The following is a 21,283-nucleotide window of genomic DNA, read 5'->3' as shown; positions in this document are numbered from 1 at the left end:
CAGATGTTCTTTACCTTTCATTTTTGACCCTCTCAGTATTTAGCCTTGGCTAGGGAATGTACTCCAAGTCCATGCTGAGACCTCAAGATGTTATGTGTTGTCAGACACTACAACCCAGCCGTCAAGGTCCTCAATGTCCAAAACCAGGGGGATTTTTTACTGTGTTGTTCACGTTTACTGGCACTTCCATGTCGGAGTCATCTTTTTTAGAGGTCTGTGTAAGTTCAGGAGCTGTCTCTGTCGCCATTGTTTTAGTGTTGGTGACAGCGGTGTCCAGTTCTTCCGGTTGCTAGCGCCAAAGCGCAAAAACTTTAAAATGGACCCAGAAATGTTGCTCTGTTTTTTTTGTAAATTTTTAATTCTCGAGGAGCTAGAAAAACCTTATCGTCGTCACCGGCATGTTTTGTACCTTAGGTTCATCAGAGACAATCATATCCAGGTAAAATAATTTCCTTTAATCTACACGCATTAAAATTAAAAATCATTAAAATCATGTTCATGTTGTAATGCCATTCATATCAGAATGGTATAAAATAAATTAAAATAAAATAAAATAGATACAATTAAAACTATGCATTTTCAAACAATAAAAAGTCACTCCAGAGAGGAATTAAAGTCAACTTAAAAAGAAAAGAAAACTAAATTAAATATATACAGCACTGTGCAAACGTTTTGAGCCGCCACTCATTTCCTTGAATGTCAATGTTTGAAAAATATTGAGAGGTTGCTCAGGACTTTTGGACAGTACTATATTATTATTTATTTATTTACTGTACAGCACTTTGGTCATGTGCTGGCAATTTTAAAGTGCTTTATAAAAAAAAGTTGGATTGAATTGGATTATAATTAATATTAGAAATAAATAAGTTTGTCTTATAACTATAATTCATAAATATAATTTACATTGTAGAAATATGCACAAAATTTATATTTTTTCCACATCTGTCAGTAATGTCTTACTGACAATATAACATTATTATTATTTACACTCTTTGCCGCTAGGTGGTGATAAGAAGCACATTTTTGCCGTTAGTGGGAAAAGAGGAAGAAGCCACCTTTCTCCCGTTCGCTGGTTTGGCTTCTTCTTCGCCTACCTCGGAAACGACAGGTAAACAAGCCATTTAAAACGTTTGTGCTTATTTGGTTTCATAGACTATCATCCAGACAATATTATCTTAGAATAAACGAGAACACAGGAGTTGTTATGTTAGACGTTTATTTTATCAGGAAGTCGCACTATTTAATTCCTTTCCAGCTCGCCGGTTCATTGAAAGTTTTTGACTGTTTGCAGTGAAATGGTGGAAAAAATTGGAAGTTACTGGTAGCAGTTAAAGTAAATAAAGAATAACTTCATTAGCAGTAACAAATCAGGAGCTTTTATGTGAGTAAAATGACGCCGAGCGGTCTTGTTTTTGAATGCCACGTTTTTAAATGTGTCTGTTCCCCTTTTCAACCTCACTGACAATTAGATAAGACAAATCTGCATTAAACTGCACAAATTGTTGACGCCTTAAAGAAGTTGTCCTTCCGTTTTTGGTTATGCCACTGCACCCAATGCTGTCATGATCCCACGGGCACTGTTGAAATTGTCATTATATACCCCTGAGTTAGAGCATGACTCTGTAGTATACTCACATCTCACCTGGACTTGCATTTAATGCAAACATTAGGGCTGCTTAGTTTAATTAGTTTAATCAGTTATTTTGTTCAATTATTTTGTGTCTATTTCTAAAATCTTTTTTTTAAATAATTTGATGTTGTGCTTCCATTAACCTTATCAATGGTCAGATATTTATTTGCCTGCTCTAGTCTCTTATATGTGGGTGCACTTGATGTGTGTCTTTGTATAACAGGAGTGGACTTATTAACCTGCACAGAGTTGATCACCTCACTTGATTTGATGCCTTCATGGGCCTTAAGGTTTAAAGCTTCAGCTGAAACAGCTCACATTTTCTTCTTCTTTTGGCTGTTCCCTTTATGGGTCACCACAGAGGATTATCTCACCCTATCCCCAACACCCTCTTCTGTCACACCAACCCTCTGCATGTCCTCCTTCGCTCCATTAGTCTTCTCCATGGTCCTCCTCTTTTCCTTACTTCAGCATCCTGTCCAACATGTCCAAATGATCTCAGCCTTGCCTCTCTGACTTTGTCTTCAAAGTGCTCAACCTGAACTGTCCCTCTGATAGACTCATTTATAATCCTGTCCATTCTTATCACTTCCAGCAACCATCTTAACATCTCCAACCATTCCACCTCCAAGTCTTCTCAAAGGACACAACTGGATCAAGTAACTGATGCTTCCAGTGAAGCGCCACAGTGGGAAATGATGGACCCCGAGGTGTCTGTGCTGCTGCACTGTGCACACTGGCATGGGCTGCTCGAGTCTCAAGTACAAGTGGAGCTTTCAGAAAGGTGCAAACATACAGTGCAGTACATCCTTTAAATACTTTACATCACACGTCATGTAAAATCAATTCCTCCTCTCTCAGGTTTAACAGGCAGACAGATCTGGCTCTAGAGCGTCACATAGATGAGGTGTGGACGAAGCGGGTGTCCAAGGAGCCGTGGCTTTTCAACGGGGCAAAATTCAGGCTGCATTCTTTCTGCTTAGCAGATCCACAAAATCCACCTTCCACTCCTTTGTGCCATGGCACCATTTTCCACCACACAGAGGACCAAAACAGTCAAGGACAGAGGGATTTGGGTGACATACGTAACAGGTGTACAAGTCAGACAGAAAATGCTGAGGGTCCCTCCAATCATGACTACAGAGAGTTTAATGGCATTGCAGACAAACCTCCTCCACACCCTGCACCCCTCCTCAGTCTGAGGCTAGGCCTCACGTGCTACAAGGACTACCTGGGAACAAACTGGTCATGTGGGGTGGCCAAGCTGCGACAGCGTGGTGAGGCCGAGTTCGGAGATCCTCTGACGCTGTTGGCTCAGCCTCTAGGTGTGGGTGCCATACTGTGCACCAGCAATGGTCAGGTGGTCATGATCAGGAGGAGCCAAAAGGTGGCAGAGGCGGGAGGGCTCCTGGATATCCCCGGAGGCCACCCAGAGCCAAAGGTGATATGAATAAAGAGGATTCAGTCTCACCAAAATTCTTGATGTGTTGCTCATGTCAACCCTGTTGTCCTCAGGCTGTGTGTGAGCGTCTAGGACAGAGGGTGTGTGAGGAGCAGATCAGCATAGCCATGATGGAGAGGAGGCCAGAGGCCATTGTCTCAGAGCTTTTCTCCTCTGTGTGCGCCGAGATCAGAGATGAGGTGAAAAGTCATTCCTTTTCTGTTTGTATTCTTTTTATTCAGAATTATGTCTTGTTTCACTTTTATGCACGTATACTTACCGTCAGAAGCTGCTAGCAACTCTTTTTAAGAGTCTAAATGGTGTCAGCAGATTTCCTTCAGTGAAATACCTCAAAATCAGAATTCTTGTTCAATCATGCATGTCATAGGCCCCACAAAGTGAAACCAGCTTCCAGAAACTTGGCACCACAGTTTGACTCAGCCCTAATATTTGATCCACACATCAGAAAATTTACCAAGTTTTTTTATGAAGTGGAAAATTGTTAGGTCAGATCCTACACATAGGACCTCACAACCCACAAACATCACAGTGTAAAACAGGGATTTTATGTCTAAAGCAGTATTCACACAGTCACTTTTCTTTAATAACACTTTGCACCAGCTGTTTCATCTAAGTAATGAAAGGGCTAAAATGTTAATATTAATATTAATTTTACTGTTCTGTCCCCAGGTGAATATTCCTCTGAGCTCCCTGGGACCGCCCGTCCTGATGGGTGTCGCTCTGAATCACACCAGCGCTGGAAGACCGAGTGCCGAGTTTTACGTCAGGTAGTCGTCGCTTCAGTTTTAATCCATATTGTGAAACCTGCAGGACGGATTTCTTGTAGTAGGTCTGTCAGTGAAAGTTGCTCAGAAAATGAAAGAATAAAAAGAGTTTGGCGAAAATTTTGATAAAGACCGAATCATCACTATGACCACATCACCACTACCAAAGACTACGTGTTTTTTATGTGGACTCTTGAAGTAGCTTTGTATGACTCACAGTTCAAAATAATCCCCTGCAACTTTTTTCTGATTGGCTGCCTCTCATGAACAGAAGATGAGTGGGTGAGGCTTCTGCTCACAGCCAGAGTGAGATGACTATATTAGGGCTACCCTCCCTCTTTGACATCATACAGACCCAGGAGTAGAAAAAAACCCCTGAAACTTCCTGAGCTGACTGAATTTAAAACCACATTCAGGAGCACTGGCTGCAAATAAAGTCAATGAGGTTTAAACAAATATTATACATTTAGGCTGTAAGCCTACAGGATGTGTTATACAGTGGCTTGCAAAAGTATTCGGCCCCCTTGAACTTTTCCACATTTTGTCACATTACAGCCACAAACATGAATCAATTTTATTGGAATTCCACGTGAAAGACCAATACAAAGCTGTGTACATGTGAGAAGTGGAACGAAAATCATACATGATTCCAAACATTTTTTACAAATAAATAACTGCAAAGTGGGGTGTGCGTAATTATTCAGCCCCCTGAGTCAATACTTTGTAGAACCACCTTTTGCTGCAATTACAGCTGCCAGTCTTTTAGGGTATGTGTCTACCAGCTTCGCACATCTAGAGACTGAAATCCTTGCCCATTCTTCTTTGCAAAACAGCTCCAGCTCAGTCAGATTAGATGGACAGCGTTTGTGAACAGCAGTTTTCAGATCTTGCCACAGATTCTCGATTGGATTTAGATCTGGACTTTGACTGGGCCATTCTAACACATGGGTATGTTTTGTTTTAAACCATTCCATTGTTGCCCTGGCTTTATGTTTAGGGTCATTGTCCTGCTGGAAGGTGAACCTCCGCCCCAGTCTCAAGTCTTTTGCTGACTCCAAGAGGTTTTCTTCCAAGATTGCCCTGTATTTGGCTCCATCCATCTTCCCATCAACTCTGACCAGCTTCCCTGTCCCTGCTGAAGAGAAGCACCCCCAGAGCATGATGCTGCCACCACCATATTTGACAGTGGGGATGGTGTGTTCAGAGTGATGTGCAGTGTTAGTTTTCCGCCACACATAGCGTTTTGCATTTTGGCCAAAAAGTTCCATTTTGGTCTCATCTGAGCAGAGCACCTTCTTCCACATGTTTGCTGTGTCCCCCACATGGCTTGTGGTGAACTGCAAATGGGACTTCTTATGGTTTTCTGTTAACAATGGCTTTCTTCTTGCCACTCTTCCATAAAGGCCAACTTTGTGCAGTGCACGACTAATAGTTGTCCTATGGACAGATTCCCCCACCTGAGCTGTAGATCTCTGCAGCTCGTCCAGAGTCACCATGGGCCTCTTGGCTGCATTTCTGATCAGCGCTCTCCTTGTTCGGCCTGTGAGTTTAGGTGGACGGCCTTGTCTTGGTAGGTTTACAGTTGTGCCATACTCCTTCCATTTCTGAATGATCGCTTGAACAGTGCTCCGTGGGATGTTCAAGGCTTGGGAAATCTTTTTGTAGCCTAAGCCTGCTTTAAATTTCTCAATAACTTTATCCCTGACCTGTCTGGTGTGTTCTTTGGACTTGATGGTGTTGTTGCTCCCAATATTCTCTTAGACGACCTCTGAGGCCGTCACAGAGCAGCTGTATTTGTACTGACATTAGATTACACACAGGTGCACTCTATTTAGTCATTAGCACTCATCAGGCAATGTCTATGGGCAACTGACTGCACTCAGACCAAAGGGGGCTGAATAATTACGCACACCCCACTTTTCAGTTATTTATTTGTAAAAAATGTTTGGAATCATGTATGATTTTCGTTCCACTTCTCATGTGTACACAGCTTTGTATTGGTCTTTCACGTGGAATTCCAATAAAATTGATTCATGTTTGTGGCTGTAATGTGACAAAATGTGGAAAAGTTCAAGGGGGCCGAATACTTTTGCAAGCCACTGTATGTATGTTTAGGGAGTCTAAACCTTCTTTAGACCTTTCTTTTCGTTCTTGAAATCCATTTGTAACTGGAATCTCAGACTCCTATTACAAATAGTTCTATTGGAGTTAACAAAGTTCAGTATTAAGAAGAAAAAACAGTTTTACTGCCCAGTATGAAAGTTAGATGTTAGGGCTTGAGATGAGTAAAGTTAATAGAGAGTTAAAAGAAAAAAAAAGATGATACAAAGCAGAAAATACAAACAATAAAAAATGCACACCAGTGAAAGACTAAAAGCAAAGGAACAGAAGTAATAATGAAGGCAGCTGAGAGACCATAAAAGATGACATCACATAATGGCAAGCCTATAAAAATGTGTCATACAAAATGAAGTCCAAAGTTAAAGTTACTATTAGATTAGGTCTCAATTATCTAACCAGATTTGCCCAGCTGAGCTTAAGAAGGGCAGCATAAAGCTGCACACAATCCTAAATCAAGCATCGTGAAATAATAAATGTGGTTTGAATGGCTCTATAAAGATAAATTTTAATCTGTGTGCTTTCAGTTGCTCCTTAAGTTCTGATGAAGTGAGAAAGTTGTACTGGAAAGGAGGAGCAGAGGCCAGCGAGTCCACAGAGGTCGTCTTTGTCAGCAGAACGGTGAGATGTTACAGACAAATAAATACCTGCAGACCAACACCAAAACGAGATTCTTGTACTTGCGTCTGCAGTAGGGAACAAAGTACAATCATCACTTTATGGAGAGATTACAAGCATATAATGCAATTCTGCCTTTTTATATACAGTAGTGTGAAAAAGTGTTTGCCCCATTCCTGATTTCCTATTTTTTGTATGTTTGCCACACTTAAATGTTTCAGATCATCAAACAAATTTAAATGTTAGACAAAGACAGCAAAAGTAAATGCAGTTTCTAAATGAAGATGTTTCTCATTAAGGTGATTACATCAGACCCGGGTGTGGCTAGAGAAATTGAACTGAGCTTTTCAAAGTTGTGATATACCACAGTTAACTTATGTTAGAACAGAGATGGGGCAATCACTTTTTTCACACAGAGCCATGTAGGTTTACTTACTTTTTTGTCTAATATTTAAATTTGTTTGATGATCTGGAGCATTTAAATGTGACAAAAATCTCCAAAACAAAACAGGAAATTAGGAAGGGGGCAAACACTTTCTCACACCGTTGTATTTTGCACACTGTAGGACGTTTTGCAGCTGGACAGAAGCAGCCCTCTGTGGTTGGAGCTGTGTCCGTCAGCTAAAGGAGCCATGCTGCTTTACCAGACTGTTAAACCTGACGTAGTTCCAGACCGAAGCGGACGAGGCGATGCCAAGTTGACACCACCACATGTGCACAAAGAAACAGACTGATTAAAGTTTGGGGTTTTATTTACAATTTACTCATAATTCAGTACGGTATAATTCATTTATACACTGTACAGCAAGAACAAGTAAAAATTTATTAAAATATTTTGAATAAAAACCTAAAAGGTGTCCATGTCTTTTCATAAAAGATATTATAAAATATGACACTGATTATCTTTGAGCAGGGATTGTGCAGCTCCATATAATAAAACTTCAGCAGTGTTGGTGTTGTGTAATCACTGGTAATGCAGCAGCATCATTCGAGTCCTCTTGCTCCAGGTTTGCTCATGAGTAGCTCTGGTACGCGCTGTAGTAATACCTCTGATCCTGATAAGGCACGCTCCACTGAAATGTGAATGACACAAAATTAATTTAACATCTAGCAAATGCAGCTGTGGTTTTAGAGAGAAATGAGTCAGGTTGGCACTCACGTATCTTGGCGGCTGACTCCATGTCTGCATGCTGCTCCTGTGAGAGGATGGAGGGCCGTGAGGGTGGGGTCTTTTCCTGTAAAGTCGCCGTGTCTTCTCATGTTTGGGGACGGGGGGTAGCAGTCTGCGAGCCTCATCTTTATACTCCTGCAGGAGCTTTAGCGCCTTTTCCTGCGGCAGCTCGATGTACTGCAACTCCTCCAGGAGGTCATCCTGCTGCTCTGGAAGACTGCAGCTCACTGGGCAGAGAGAGGAAAGTATTACAGGAATGACTGCTGTTTATTTTAACTGTCAGCAGCACCAGAATCTCCAGCTGTAACGATCTTTTATAAACTCTATGTGGCTCCCAGCACATCTGAGACCTTCAATGATATCAGTAAACAGAGTAATGAGATGAAAAACCTTTCTTTCTGGAGGACTCACAGATTTAACCAAGAAGAATCTGAACCCATTCCTCAGTGAACATTTACAGGGATTACTGAAGAGACCAAATGGACCATATGAAACAAATTCATGTGTTTTTTGTTTTTCCCCCTAATATCATAGACCTGTAATGTAACATAATATTACAAATGTAGGTAAACCTTGTAATTTGAGCAGGGCGGTCTCTGGGATGTGTTCACCGTCTCTCATCTGGTGCTGCAACAGTCGTCTTTTCCACTCGTCGGCTGAGGGAAACACCACCACCACCCGACGCCTGAAGCCTGTGAACAGCCGCAGCTTGTGACGGAGTGCAGAGAAGAGGATGTTGCACTGGAAACAGAAAGATGAAGTAAAATAACTACTAAGATTACAGCATAGTGAAATTTTTTGTCGAAGCTAAACCAGCAAGCTCTTTGCTCATAACTGGTGGTTACAGTTTAGATTTTATTCCACATATAACTGCTTTAAAGTAAATATTTAATTATTAATAGGACCAATAAATAATCCCAAACTCCAGACTACCGAGACCCGATTTGAAACCAGGAAATCTTCTGCTGCTCATCCACACCTCTATCACATGAGCCTAAATGAATCAGTTCACTTTGGTCTCCTGACACTTTGCTTGCAGATGCTGATTCTCCAATAACGGCTTTTCTTCTACCACATGATAGCAACTTCTATCCTTAGGTGAGTTTCACAAGGTGACATCTCATAAGTCTTTTTTTTTTTTTTTTTTTTCTTTCGACCGTGAAGCATTACCTGGTCGAGGATGTAGTTTCCAGGAGTTTGGGCAGCTATCTTGATTATTTCAGTAAGACAGTGAGAGGCCTGCTGGAGCCTGCTGTCCCTCTGCCCACCACTCTATATATACACACACACACACACACACACACACACACACACACACACACAGGTCAAACATTTTACATCAGCTGCTCAGGTGTGAACCATAATCTCTGAATGTGAACGTGAATCACAGGAGTAAAGATTGGGGATCTGACTGACAATCATATAAGCGAGCAGCTCCTCCGTTCCCAGCAGTCTGTGCTGTTTCTCTGGATGCTGCTTCATGTAATTCCTTGCCCAGACGCTCTTCCCAGAGGCAGGAAGACCCACCATCAGCACCACCTGGTGGAGCAGAGAGGAAGATCAGACATAGCAAAACTTAAATATGTCAACTGTTAGAAAATTAAATTTTGCACAAACATTCATGGGTCCCATAGGATGATCCTAATGACTCAGGCGATCACTCCTGTAACACTAAACGTTGTCGTTCTGCCATTTTCTCCCCGGCTTACATCCTCCGCTCTACTCCCAACAATTTTCCACCGTAGGAGCATTTTCTATGGCTAAGATGCTTCATGTACAGGATCATCTGAACTCTGTTTACTTCAAACTTTCAGAGGAAATTCTTAGAAAACATTACAATTCATCTTCACACTACAATTTCATCTTTAGGAGGAGCCTTTAGTAGTAGAAAGATTGGGAATACAAATCCAAATTTGACTCTCACCTCGCACTGTGCTCTGGAGGTTGGACCTGATGTGGAGCACACCCTTTGCCCAGGAGGAAGAGTGGCCAACGGTGTGAACCCTGGAGGGCCGGGGTACCAGGGTTGAGCTGCAGGGTCCAGGAGCAATTTGAACGAACAGCTCTTACAGAGGACATGAGGGAACAGAGCACGACCCCGTAGCACCGAGGTGTCCGTGGAAAAGGCCACACCTACGAAACGACCGTTTTTATGGAAAGAGAGCTCGACAGCGCCGTCTGAGGAGAAAGACTGGGTGTGTGCAGGTGCGAACATGACACACAAACACAAAAACATGGTGTAAATGGGGGAAAAGTCACTCGAGCGCTGGGAAAGCTGACTGAAAACATGACTCACAGCATAACAGCCGATGATATCCCCCTCCGAAAAAGGCTCTCCAAAGTTCTCTTCCTTTCTATCTGACACTTTTTTACCACGTCCATCATAACAAAAAGAGAGTTCATCTTCACCTGACGTGAAACCCAGAAGGAATCAGAAGCTTTTTAACAAGTACAACACATCTACAGACAATAAATATAAAAAAACTTCATTCTTACCCAGCAGCAGAGAGGAGTCGGCCACTGACCAGCCAACTCTCAGTCCATATGGCTCCCTGACTTCATGGTCATCTGGCTGTGCAGTCAACAGTTTCCTCTCCAGCCTCACCTCAAAGCCCACCCTGCCCTGCTGCACCCCATGGGTGAGCCTGCAGCCTGACCACAGCAGGGGGAATTGAGCCCAGAACCGCGGCTGGCCGGAGGATCCATCAGGACTCACCTCAAAGTGCAGGTGAGAGCCATCTGAGTAAGCGACAAGGAGACTCAGGGAGTCATATCAAATACACCCTCGGGGGTTAGTCCAGACAAAATTAACTCATAAGAAAACTCAAGCTGTGATTAAAATTTGTGTGGGTGTGTTTTCAGCAAAGACTCACATTTATCTAATCTGACTTTATCTTCATCTTGTTCCTCTGCCTCACTCCTCTCCGCAGGGGGCTGTGGTGATTTGGCTCTGGTTGAAAAACAAGAGGCATGTCACATTTAATGATTTAAGAACTTTATTAAATCTAAATCTATGGGTAAAACTTGGTAATGAGGTGTCTGCTTACACAAAGATAAAGATTCCTTTTATGCCACTGTGCTATGCATTCTACAGTGAAACTGGATCAGAGCTTATGTTTTAGCAGACGAGCATGCGTTCACTCATTCTTAATTGCACAGAATAAAATAACAATATAATAAAATAGCAAATATTAAAGTATAAGTACGCATATACAGTTATCCTAAAAGGGAATAAAAGGATATTACATGCTAATCTGGCCTTAAGGGAAAAAACTGCCCCTCCACACATGTATACACATCAAAAATCCTTCAAAGTCAGGATTTAAAACATATTCCTAACCAATGGTGCAGTAACCAGGACCACAATATTGGAAGAGCTTTCAAATCCTTCTTCCCTCTTAAACTAAGAAAACTTATTTTAACATGACCTGAGTAGCTCACTGACATCACTGCAACAGAGGACAGCAACAGATTCCTTCATGCTGCTGTCTGAGGGAACGTCACACGTCCTTCCTTCCTGCTGCTTTCAAACTCTTTAATTCATCTACTTGGGTCAGGCCCACACATGCAGAACAGGGTTAATCACACCTCACTGCACTCTGGCACTTTTGTACGCAATGACATATATTGCACACACATTTGTGTACTTTTATGTTTATATGCATATTTATGTTTATATTTATACCTGTATCTCTATATTTATTTTAATAGTTATCTATTAATATCTCTGTTTCTACTCTTCGTTTTATATGAGTGCTTGACGTTTGCTGTATGTGTGCCGCTATGAGAACTCAAGTTCCCTGTGGGATTAATAAAGTCTCTGTGATTCTGATTCTAGACTTGGCCCACGCTTCGTTTGGCTGGGATTTTCCATCAGTGGTAGTGGTACTAAAGAAGTCTCTTGGGTGAGAGTTTAAAAATCTTTACAAACCTTGTCAAGTTCTCAAGACCAAGAGAACCTACACGTATGAAACTCCACAACGAGAGCTCCACACGGTAATTACAGTATGCTGTGGACAGATGTGAGGGATTTTCATTGAACCCGATGCCCTCTGTGGGGCGGGTTTCTTCACCATACTCTACCTCTTGTATCGTATCTCCTCTTTGAACTCGTAGAACGACCTTCCTCTGCCCATGTCCTCCTCTACTGGACCCTCCGCATGCCCCTGTTCTCCTCCCTCTGCAGGGCAGGCAGTGACACCCGCAGCAGCAGCCTCCGAGCCGGGCTGTGGTGCAGCTGGACTGGGCTCAGCCTCAGTCTGTGTGGCCATGTCTGTGTAGCCGCGGTCTACTTCATGTCGCGCAGTAGCACCAATCTCTGAGGATGGAGGGCGGACGTCTGCTGGCTCTGTCTGTACTAAAAGTATAGGTGAGCTGTCATGTAGCTTCAGCGATTCTTCTTCGCCGTCTCCCCCGCTCTGCTCCCCCTCTGCTGCAGACCACAGCCGCTCCACCAGCTCAGCCTTCAGCCCTCTGCTGTCCAGCCCCAGCTCTTTAAGTCTGGACCGCAGCTCGGCCACTTTTAACTTTTTAATGTCCGCCAGCTTCATTGTTCCCGCACGAGTATTACGTTTATTTGTCTTTTAATTGTAAATGCGAATTATTTAAGTTTTTAAAAAGCCAAATACAAAGTAAAAACTGTGAAAGAAGAACAGGCTGGAGTCAAAACAACTGTTCAATATGGTGCCTTGGAATTTGATTGGCTCGTTACTTCTTCCTCTTTCTCATTTAAGACAGATACGTTTTGTTTACTGCCACCTAGCGAAAGAAAATGTTACTACATCAACATAACTACCGTACTAGGTTTTTTGAAAAGTATTATTTTTATTTGTATAGTTGTTTTCGAGTCAATTTAGCTTCAATTAGTTACGTCCAGATATGTCCAGATGAACAGACAACTTTTGGAGATAACTAAAGGAAATATCATTAGTTTGTTAGTTTGGTAAAAAAGCAAAGAAACAAACTGGTGCATGATGTATTGATCGCCTCTAACATATGCCCTCCATACAAAAATAACTAAAGACTAAAACTAAGACTTAAACTAATAAAAACAACGCTAGAACTGAATATTTGGAAACCGTAAAAAATAAACTGAAACAAGAAAATCCTCTCTGAAAACTAGATAAAACTGACCTGAATTAAAGAAAAAAAAAAGAACAAACTAAATAAAAATAAAGTCTAATTGCAAAATACAAAAAAATATAACTCTGGCTATTTGTCACAAGCAGATGTTCAGTGTAATTTTAACTCTATTAATAGTGGTTACTACATTATATAAACTTGAGCTGTAACACAAATATATATAAGGTAATATATTCAGAAGTGAATGTATTACCCTATATATTTTATAGTGTTACTATCGACACCCTAAAGTAAACTGACATATGTCAACTGTCAAAGGTCAAAGGTACACCAAAGGGCTTAGGCATTCTTCTTGTTGTCCATGAGAAATACAACTGTGGTGGGAATGATTTTCTCAGATATCTGCAGGTCAGGAACTACTTTCATAGAAAACATGCAAGGACAATATGAGTAATTTGTTTCACACATTTATTGGTATGTCTAAAGACAACAAGAAAAACATTCTTTCATGAATATTTCATAGACATTCTCTGTAACTTATAGAGATGGTTGTGTGATCGTCACATCATTCAACCACACTATGTTCAAAGTCACTTAAATCAAAGTTCTTTCCCATTGTGATGCTCAGTTTAAACTTCAGCAGGCAATCGTGATCATATGATTAGCTGATTGGATATCTGTGTTAAAGAGCAGTTGAATGGGTGTACATAATCAAGTGTCTGGCAGTGGCTGATTGTTGTACTGCTAGACTACATTCTCTGTTATTGTGCATGGGATGTAAGCTGTGGTCACTGCAGCCCAACACACTACAACCACAACACTGTAATGAACACTACAACCACAATAATATCAAAGTGACTAAAGCAAACAGAAGACGTGTGATCAGGGTGATGGTGCTTTTGTAAATAACAAAAATGAGCAAGGTTCTTTTGTAATGAGGCATTTTTATTTGTAAACAAGAACAATGCAAAAATGCGAGTATGAATGAGCACAAACGGTTTTCAGAGGTAAAAAGCAGGACAACGGTCAGCATACAAAAACATTTAATACATCACAAAGCCGCCTCTTTACCTCAGATTTCCACCTCTGCTGTCTGCGTGTCATTACAGCTGCTCGGGTTGACAGAAGTGTAACGACGACTTCATATCAACCCCACTGGGCTCCACATAAATCTGTCTCAAAAAGTCACAAATCAGAGTTTTCCTGCTAATTAAACTCTACGTGGATCGTCTGAGAGGATTCGACTGCTTCACTGACGGACCGAGAGCAGCCGCCTCCACGCAAACAGCATCATGACAGAAATCGTCACAAGATGAGAGGCCAGCAGAGATTTTCCCATTACACAACAGAACATTCAGGTCATGCTCACACAGTGAGGCTGTTTCACGAACACGGTGGCTCAGTCACACTCTCGCCACATGCTTCACGATGAAAGCATTCGAATATTACACTCAGAACAATACAACGAATTCTCCCTGATGAGGACACGACTGTGCAAAATGTCGAGCTCCTGCAGAAACGCAAACAAACATGCATCGTAAACGTACTCGGAACAAACACCAGGCTGGCTGCTTGTGGTGTCATCAATGATGTGAATGAACAGTGACTCACGAAAATGTGGCGAAAAGACAAAAATAAGCAACAACACTGGCTATTGTTAGAATGTGCTTCAGCTGTGAAATCCCTTTTTGTTTGAAGGCAGATAAGTTTAGTCCCACTACAGACCAACTCTGTGGACCTACAGACTGGATGTTTCCATCTTATCACTTATTAAGGAAATGTTTTTGCCCATAAATGTCTTTAATGTTGGATTTGACACAACATACAGTTCTTCAGTAACTGGTATATTTTGAATCTATAAAATCCTTCAGTACAAACGTCCCTGACATCATTGCAAAACACATTTCATCTCCAATCATAACCTTTGATCACAAGACAGTCAGCGTGCAGATCCCTTTTACTGAAATTATATTAATGCTCATAAATGAATCAGTGAATCAATAAAGTTCACGTGTTTTCAAAACTTTCAATTCCTAAAAAAAGAAGAATTTTCCATGTTATTTTAGGGTTTGTAAGCCATGACTGGGCAGCAAGTCCCGCACATTACAGCCACAGTTTGAGGAGATTCTTAGAGTCGGACTCACTCCCATCACCTCAGGATTGTACTACGAAGTGAGACTAAGGTCAGGAAGCCTATGTTGAGCTTACAGTCAGAGTTTATAGTGTCTCAAAAGCGGCTCTCCTTTTAACCAGGCAAAATCACAAGCTCAAAACAGCCTGTTTAGCCAAAATTAAAATGCATTACTGTCAGTTACATCCATCTGTGCATTTCTTTTTATCTTGCAAGGCAACAAGATGGAGTATAAATACCTCAAAATAACTATAACTTGTATTCTATATGTCTGCACTAAAGTGAATCCAGACAGAAACACATTGTGTGCAGTTCCTGTTAAAATTTATGAATCTCTTGTATTATTTTTAATACTGCATTTAATTTAGACTTATCTGCCGGTGTTGACACTGCAGTGGGTGTTTCAAAAGGTCTGAGGACCCTTTTCAAATATGGGAAAGATTTTGTACTTATTGAATTCATTATAGGATTTCTTCTTTCCTCTTTTTCCTGTGAATTTGTTTGTCGTATAATAAAAAAAAATAATCCAAGTGGTTAAAAGAGGTTTTAAAGATTGTGGGAAAACCTTTAAAATGCAGTAGGCAGGATTCCACCGATATTAGTGATGATACTAAGCTGTTAAATAACATTAAGCCATTAAATAAGATAAATTACTTGATAATTAATATTTAAGGACAACACAGATCAGCCAATGTTTTTAAAAAGGTAACATGCATTACAGACATATCTAATTTAAGCCTGAACTCTTTCTATCGTATCTTTGGCATTTCTGTACTGCGTTCTTTTGTTGGTTGATTAATATTACACCTGATGGATTCATTGGTCAGGCTCATGTACCGCGGAGTTGACATCATCGATCGAGACATGAACAGACTGAGGTTTAAATGTGAATACTGGAGGCTTCTTCTGTCAGTACCTCGCACACTCTGGGTTAGACTAAGAGGATGGGTGTCACAGGAGGCGGCGAGGGAGAGCCGCTGTCTGATGGACTGTGTCCCAGCAGCATCTCCTTCTCCCGGTGCAGACAGGGCCCGCTGATGTGCTGGCTGTGAGAGTGGTAGAGCCGCAGGAAAGCCAGGATGGAGTGAGCCAGCCACAGAGCCGTCACAAGCCACAGCGACGCCTGAGAATGAAGAGACATGCTTACAGTCACACATCGAAAAACACTGAACAGACACATAGTGAAGGATAACGATGCGGAAGGCACCCAAGAAGTTTGTGAAATTCCTGTGTTTTATTATTCTGTTACTGAGTAATAATTAGCAGATATCTGTGTCTGTGCTTTGCAGCTTTACAGGTTATAAATGCAGCTGTTTCAGTTGCTGAATCCATCTTTTTTATCCTTAACATGGCAAAGGCCAAAACACCAGCACGGAAGCGTCAAAAACATGGTCCCAAAAACCAGCAGATGACTTTTATATTTATGTGTGATCCACACATGGTCACTTCTGCCTCCGAATGACCAACATGCCTGAGCTAAAGCAGCACGCACAGGGGAAGCAATTCATTCGACCTTTATAGCAAGTGGACACTTCAGGCTCTAGTTGCCTAGGTAACCCTCTAATGTATATAGCACACACTCACATGTCCATCTTCCACTCTCAGTTTAGGCCATTTTTAACAATACATCAGTGAAACAACAGTTATCACCTCAGTATAAGGACTGTCAGCAAATTCTTGGAGGTAGATTGGTGAAACTATGGGACTGGAGCTGAGAGAAATGTACAAACAAGTAGAAAAACTGAGTTAAGATCCAGCCTTTTGTTTCGATCATTTAAAACATCGGGACAAAGATTCACAGGAGAAATCTAAAAATCAACAATGTGGCTCCAGAAATGTAGAAGCCAAAAATCAATTTGTAAAAACATATAGTCTGTGCCTTTAACAAACACCACTTCCTGTGAGACTTAATTTCAGGGACGAGTCGATATTTCACTGTGACGACAGCAGGATGAGAGGGATGCCGTTTTTAGACGGGACAGATTAGAACTGGAAAAATTGAAAAATGACCGTAGCCGAGAGCGTCACTGTGTTTCATCAATATGAGTCGGTTTGTTGCGGGAGTGAACCTCGCACACTCGTTTCATTGTTTCCAAAAGACAGATTAGATAAATCCTGCCCAGGACACTGAATGGAGCTGCAGAAGCTGCTAGAACGGAGGCTGACACCAGCTCGTGTCGATCAATGATGTTTTGTAACAAAAACACAAAGCATTGACAACGTCAAAGAAACTCCTAAATGCATGCTGTTAATTCCTGGATAAATCTGCAAAAAAGACAAGCTTCATGTTCATCAGACGAACATGCTGCCGAACAAAAGTGGTTTCTTCTGACAGAGTAAACCTGCTTTCATGTTTTACGTGTCTGCTTTCCTAAAATATCAAATCTGTGACAAAAGATCTGTTGCCATTAGAAACCGCTCACACAACATCACTGCAGCTGACACTGAATCAGACAGAAGGGTGGAAAAAAAACTGAAATGAGTGACTACAGTGATGTGATACAAAATATCCTGTATTTAAGCACAAAACGGGGATGAATCTGTAAATACTACTGCAGCTGCTACACTGATTGGAACTCATGCTGTTATTTTAAAAGGTTCATCTATTAATCAATTACTGTGTTATAACATTAATGGCCACAGGGGAGGTCTTTATCAGTTGGAAAGTTTTTTTAACCTTATGAAAATACAGTTAATTTGGCCAGTGGGGTCAGATTAGAATCTTTGCTGATTCAGTCCCCCTGGCCCTTATGTTTGACACCCCTGTTCTATAATTTGAGATGTTAAATTAGCTTGTTGTGATCATTTTAATGTTACTTAAGTTATCCGTCTAGTATATGAACTGTTAAATAATTCTTTTCTTTTTTCTTCATCGTGCTCTACCTCCTTCAGTCTTTAAAAAAACCATACAGCCGAACTGTGAAGCTCTTGTTTCAGAGGCCTGGGAGGAATTTGGTGTCACTTTTGTGTTCTGGTGTGCGCAACATTTTGTGTTTGCTTGTATTTGAGCATTCCTACCTGCGCCAGACTGAGCTCTGTGAAGAAAGATGAAGTGTCCACGTCCAGGTAAAGTGGCACAGACTGGGACTCTGCACAGCTGAATTCAAAACAAACAGAGAATGGCTGAGAAAAGGACCTCCAGATACACTCAAATAAGATGACAGCTACACACACGCTTTAAAACACACATTTTAACATCAACCCTGAATCGTTTTCTTTTTAAAATCACAGACGGAGCAACGAAAGAAAAGTCTGGAAATGTGCAGGCCTCTCGATGTCAAACTGAGCAGGCATCCATCCACAATACCAAAGGGGAGTCTGTGTTAGATGTACCTGAATGGCTGTGTGTCGTTCTCTGTCACAACATCGCACCAGGAGCTGAGTCCTAGTGACAAGATGACACTGGCTCCTCCAGACAGGAAGAACACGCACACGCTCAGCAGGACCGTGAGGAAGGACGAAAACAGAGTGCTGTGCAGAAACAGAGAGAGAGATGGCCATCAGACACACAGAGAGCTGAGGCTCAAGGCTGACGATGGAGCAAATGCATGATTATTTCATAATATCAACTGCAGCTACCTTGAACGTCCCCTCTTTCTGCTGCTTCAGTTATCACAGTAATGTTTTTATTTGTACAGATTTCCTCAACAGATACAGACGAACCACACAGCACAGCCTGCTGTTACAGTATATATAGTACTGCGCAAAAGTCTTGAGCCAGCCCTCATCGCTTTACATTGTACAAGTAAACTGGGAAATGGATAAAGCTATTTATTGAAACATCAGTCAACATATGTGGAAATACAGTAAGCCAAAAACCATACAATCTGAACAAGCTTGTAAGTCAACCAGGACAGCCTTAACTCTCTTTCAGTAGTCTTAAAATTACATCTGCTGTAAAAGTAACACAGCATTTCAGAAAAGGAACATCACCAACAGTAAAATATGGTGGTATTGTCATTGGTTTGCAGCTGTTTTGCTGTCTCGGGACCTGGAAGACATGCTGTGGTAAAGGAAACCATTAATTCTGCAGTCTACCGAAACATCCTGAAGGAGAATGTCCGGCCATTGCTTCGTCACCTCAAGCTGAAGCGTGGATAATGATCCAAAACACATCAGCAAGTCTACCTCTGAATGGCTTAAGAAAAAGAAAATGAAGACTTTGGAATGGCCTGAATCTGATTGAGATGCTGTGGCATGACCTTAAAAAGGCGGTTCATGCTTAAAAACCCTCCAACGTGGCTGAATTACAATAATTCTGCAAGGATGAGCGGGACAAAATTCCTAAATTTCCTTTACTGTGGATCCACTGTAAAATTAAATGTAATAAAATTGAATTGTTTATTACTTATTCACACTGTTCTAGTAACCCAGGGGCTAGGCCTTTATCATTGGGAAAAGCTATAAAACCTATGAAAGCAAAGCTAAATCTCGAAGATTTATGCCAAACTTCACATTATGCAAAGCTGTCCAGAGGGCCATACTGGAGTCTCTGCGTGGCCAAATACCACCCACGGGCTTTATGTTTGACACCCCTGCTATGACTACTGTGATGACTGCAGTTTGTTTTTGTAGGTCATGTGACCCACAGGTTTGGCTTAGAAAGGCCCAGCAGCTGGTTGAGATATGGGGCCCACAGAGGTGTGTCAAACGTGCACCTCAGGGGTCAGAACCGGCCGGCAGAAGGTCCACTTTGCCCCACCTGATGAAAAGTGTGAAAGCTGCAGCTGAGACCGTGTTTATTTTTTTCCTTTGGCTTAATGTAGGTGATGCTCCCGGTGTGGAGAGGCAGTAGCAGCATTTCTATAATGAAACGTTGAGAATTTTTTTCACATGTAGGCAAGCCGATTCATAAAGACCTAAAATACTGTTGTTGTTGTTGTTTAAGTAAACTCGTTATTCTTAAGAGCTCTCAAAGTGTTTCTTTCTTCTCCTGTTTCTTTACACTAACATTTAGCATGCTTTTTGGGGGGAGTCAAATACAATCACTAGAATAAAGGATGCAGATATATTCAGAACATTTTCTCCTCTCCTTAACATGGCCGACAGCCTTCTGTGCTGATGGATACACTGACTGATCATCCACACCACATGACTGCTTCGCTGCTTTACTTGCTTTTGTTTGGGTGAATAAACAAGTTAACGCACAATGGTCTCTTTTTATAGAAATCTTCGGCATCTGGCACCAATGCACAGGCAACATATTAATGCGTCCATTTCTGCATGCATCCGTTTATGTATGCCTTCATCTATTTTAATGCGTATGCAGGATCTCCAAGTACCACCGGGCCACTGTGGCACTATGCTGCATCATCTTTCTGCAGAACATAACCAAATGTAGGTCAGTAGTGCTTGTACCCGCCCTTCTCTGTGTTTTGAGACGCATGGACGGGTGGGTGTGTGGTGCAGGGAGACTCACTCGTCATGTCGTCCGTGCAGATAGAAGAGACACCTCCAGCCCTGCGCAGCCCCGTACAGCACCGTGAAAATGCCCACAAAAGTGGCGAACTGGCAGGCTGCCGGCGGCCCCCACTGCTGCACCACCAGGTGATCCACGACTCCCGTCGTGCCCGTCGGTTCCACCTGCTCATCCGTCCTCCAGTATCCACTGGAAAAGAGGGCGCAGCGGCCTTTGAAAGCGGAACCGTTCAGAGCCATCGGGACCACCACCAGCAAGCCCGCCGCTACCGAGAGGGCGTGAGCCGTGCAGTGCGCCAGCAGCAGCCGCCGGTCCAGCTCCATGACGCAGGACGAACACCAGATACACGGTTAGAGTACCCACGCTGAAAGTTAGCAGATATCAGCACATCCCCGTGTCTGTCTGCTGTACTGACCCCGTTACGGGTATTTAAAGGAGCAGGGCGGGGACCGAGCCGTCTCTCCCACCGTTACACAACCCGCACGTACTGCCAGAGAGGAGGGGGAGACACAGAGCGCTCACTCCGCCCAAAAATCCAGGAGCCAAGCAAGAGAAAACGCATCGCTGTAATCATGCCTGCATTTCAGCACAAACACTGAATCCAAAGCTGCTGCTGTTCTTTCTTATCTTTAAAAGAACAACCCTTTTTTCTTCACTCTTTCTGCCTGTCAATTCCGCTTCGCCATTTTACACACGCACTTGTACATAACAGAAATCAATAGATACCTAAATAGCTATAGAAAGTCTATAGAGCTCGTCCTGGAAAAACAAATATGTTTGGCGAAACGGTGCATTTAACTCCTGATTCGGATTCTCGCATGACCTACTAGACATGACGGGCATTTAAAAAATTACACAAAATAAAATGATCAAAAATAAAGAGGCACA

General features: G+C 42.0%; 3 protein-coding genes across 4 annotated transcripts; 1 reads left to right on the top strand and 2 right to left on the bottom strand.

Moving 5' to 3' along the window:
* Positions 1 to 1,002: 1,002 nt before the first annotated feature.
* nudt22 (nudix (nucleoside diphosphate linked moiety X)-type motif 22) lies at positions 1,003 to 7,440 on the top strand. 2 transcript variants are annotated; one of them, XM_003444606.2, is made up of 7 exons: positions 1,003 to 1,108; positions 2,226 to 2,414; positions 2,492 to 3,071; positions 3,146 to 3,271; positions 3,762 to 3,859; positions 6,502 to 6,595; positions 7,159 to 7,440. In XM_003444606.2, exons 2-7 carry the CDS (start codon positions 2,326 to 2,328, stop codon positions 7,324 to 7,326), a joined length of 1,155 nt encoding a protein of 384 aa, XP_003444654.1. In that variant the 5' UTR covers positions 1,003 to 1,108; positions 2,226 to 2,325; the 3' UTR covers positions 7,327 to 7,440. The 2 variants fall into 2 exon arrangements, with proteins under 2 accessions (XP_003444654.1, XP_005467557.1); XM_005467500.4 differs by lacking the exon at positions 1,003 to 1,108 and adding an exon at positions 1,157 to 1,381.
* si:ch211-107m4.1 (heterogeneous nuclear ribonucleoprotein U-like protein 2) lies at positions 7,327 to 12,473 on the bottom strand. The gene is made up of 10 exons (XM_005467502.4): positions 11,847 to 12,473; positions 10,637 to 10,713; positions 10,260 to 10,502; positions 10,060 to 10,172; positions 9,688 to 9,954; positions 9,180 to 9,302; positions 8,934 to 9,035; positions 8,336 to 8,504; positions 7,752 to 7,990; positions 7,327 to 7,665 (listed from the first exon to the last, which is right to left on the bottom strand). Exons 1-10 carry the CDS (start codon positions 12,311 to 12,313, stop codon positions 7,606 to 7,608), a joined length of 1,860 nt encoding a protein of 619 aa, XP_005467559.1. The 5' UTR covers positions 12,314 to 12,473; the 3' UTR covers positions 7,327 to 7,605.
* Positions 12,474 to 13,303: 830 nt separating this feature from the next.
* Positions 13,304 to 20,886, bottom strand: zgc:153018 (Transmembrane protein 179-like). The gene is made up of 4 exons (XM_003444742.5): positions 20,396 to 20,886; positions 18,310 to 18,447; positions 17,995 to 18,073; positions 13,304 to 16,099 (listed from the first exon to the last, which is right to left on the bottom strand). The coding sequence occupies exons 1-4, from the start codon at positions 20,716 to 20,718 to the stop codon at positions 15,908 to 15,910; spliced, it is 732 nt and encodes a 243-aa protein (XP_003444790.1). The 5' UTR covers positions 20,719 to 20,886; the 3' UTR covers positions 13,304 to 15,907.
* Between the last annotated feature and the right edge of the window lie 397 nt (positions 20,887 to 21,283).

The sequence above is a fragment of the Oreochromis niloticus genome, linkage group LG2, assembly GCF_001858045.2.
Source record: "Oreochromis niloticus isolate F11D_XX linkage group LG2, O_niloticus_UMD_NMBU, whole genome shotgun sequence".
Classification (NCBI taxonomy): Eukaryota; Metazoa; Chordata; class Actinopteri; order Cichliformes; family Cichlidae; genus Oreochromis; species Oreochromis niloticus.
This window is presented reverse-complemented; position numbering and strand designations above follow the sequence as displayed.

Bases quoted from the DNA above. Each gene is read 5' to 3' on its own strand.
- nudt22 (XM_003444606.2), top strand. From the start codon at position 2,326: ATGATGGACCCCGAGGTGTCTGTGCTGCTGCACTGTGCACACTGGCAT. The intron at 2,415-2,491 runs GTGCAAACATAC...CTCCTCTCTCAG, and splicing joins CAAGTGGAGCTTTCAGAAAG to GTTTAACAGGCAGACAGATC. The intron at 6,596-7,158 runs GTGAGATGTTAC...TGCACACTGTAG, and splicing joins TCGTCTTTGTCAGCAGAACG to GACGTTTTGCAGCTGGACAG.
- si:ch211-107m4.1 (XM_005467502.4), bottom strand. From the start codon at position 12,313: ATGAAGCTGGCGGACATTAAAAAGTTAAAAGTGGCCGAGCTGCGGTCC. The intron at 9,036-9,179 runs GTCAGTCAGATC...GTGTATATATAG, and splicing joins AGCTGCTCGCTTATATGATT to AGTGGTGGGCAGAGGGACAG. The intron at 8,505-8,933 runs GTAATGCTTCAC...TTCTGTTTCCAG, and splicing joins GAAACTACATCCTCGACCAG to TGCAACATCCTCTTCTCTGC.
- zgc:153018 (XM_003444742.5), bottom strand. From the start codon at position 20,718: ATGGAGCTGGACCGGCGGCTGCTGCTGGCGCACTGCACGGCTCACGCC. The intron at 18,074-18,309 runs GTACATCTAACA...TTTTGAATTCAG, and splicing joins AACGACACACAGCCATTCAG to CTGTGCAGAGTCCCAGTCTG. The intron at 16,100-17,994 runs GTAGGAATGCTC...CTTCATTCTCAG, and splicing joins CAGAGCTCAGTCTGGCGCAG to GCGTCGCTGTGGCTTGTGAC.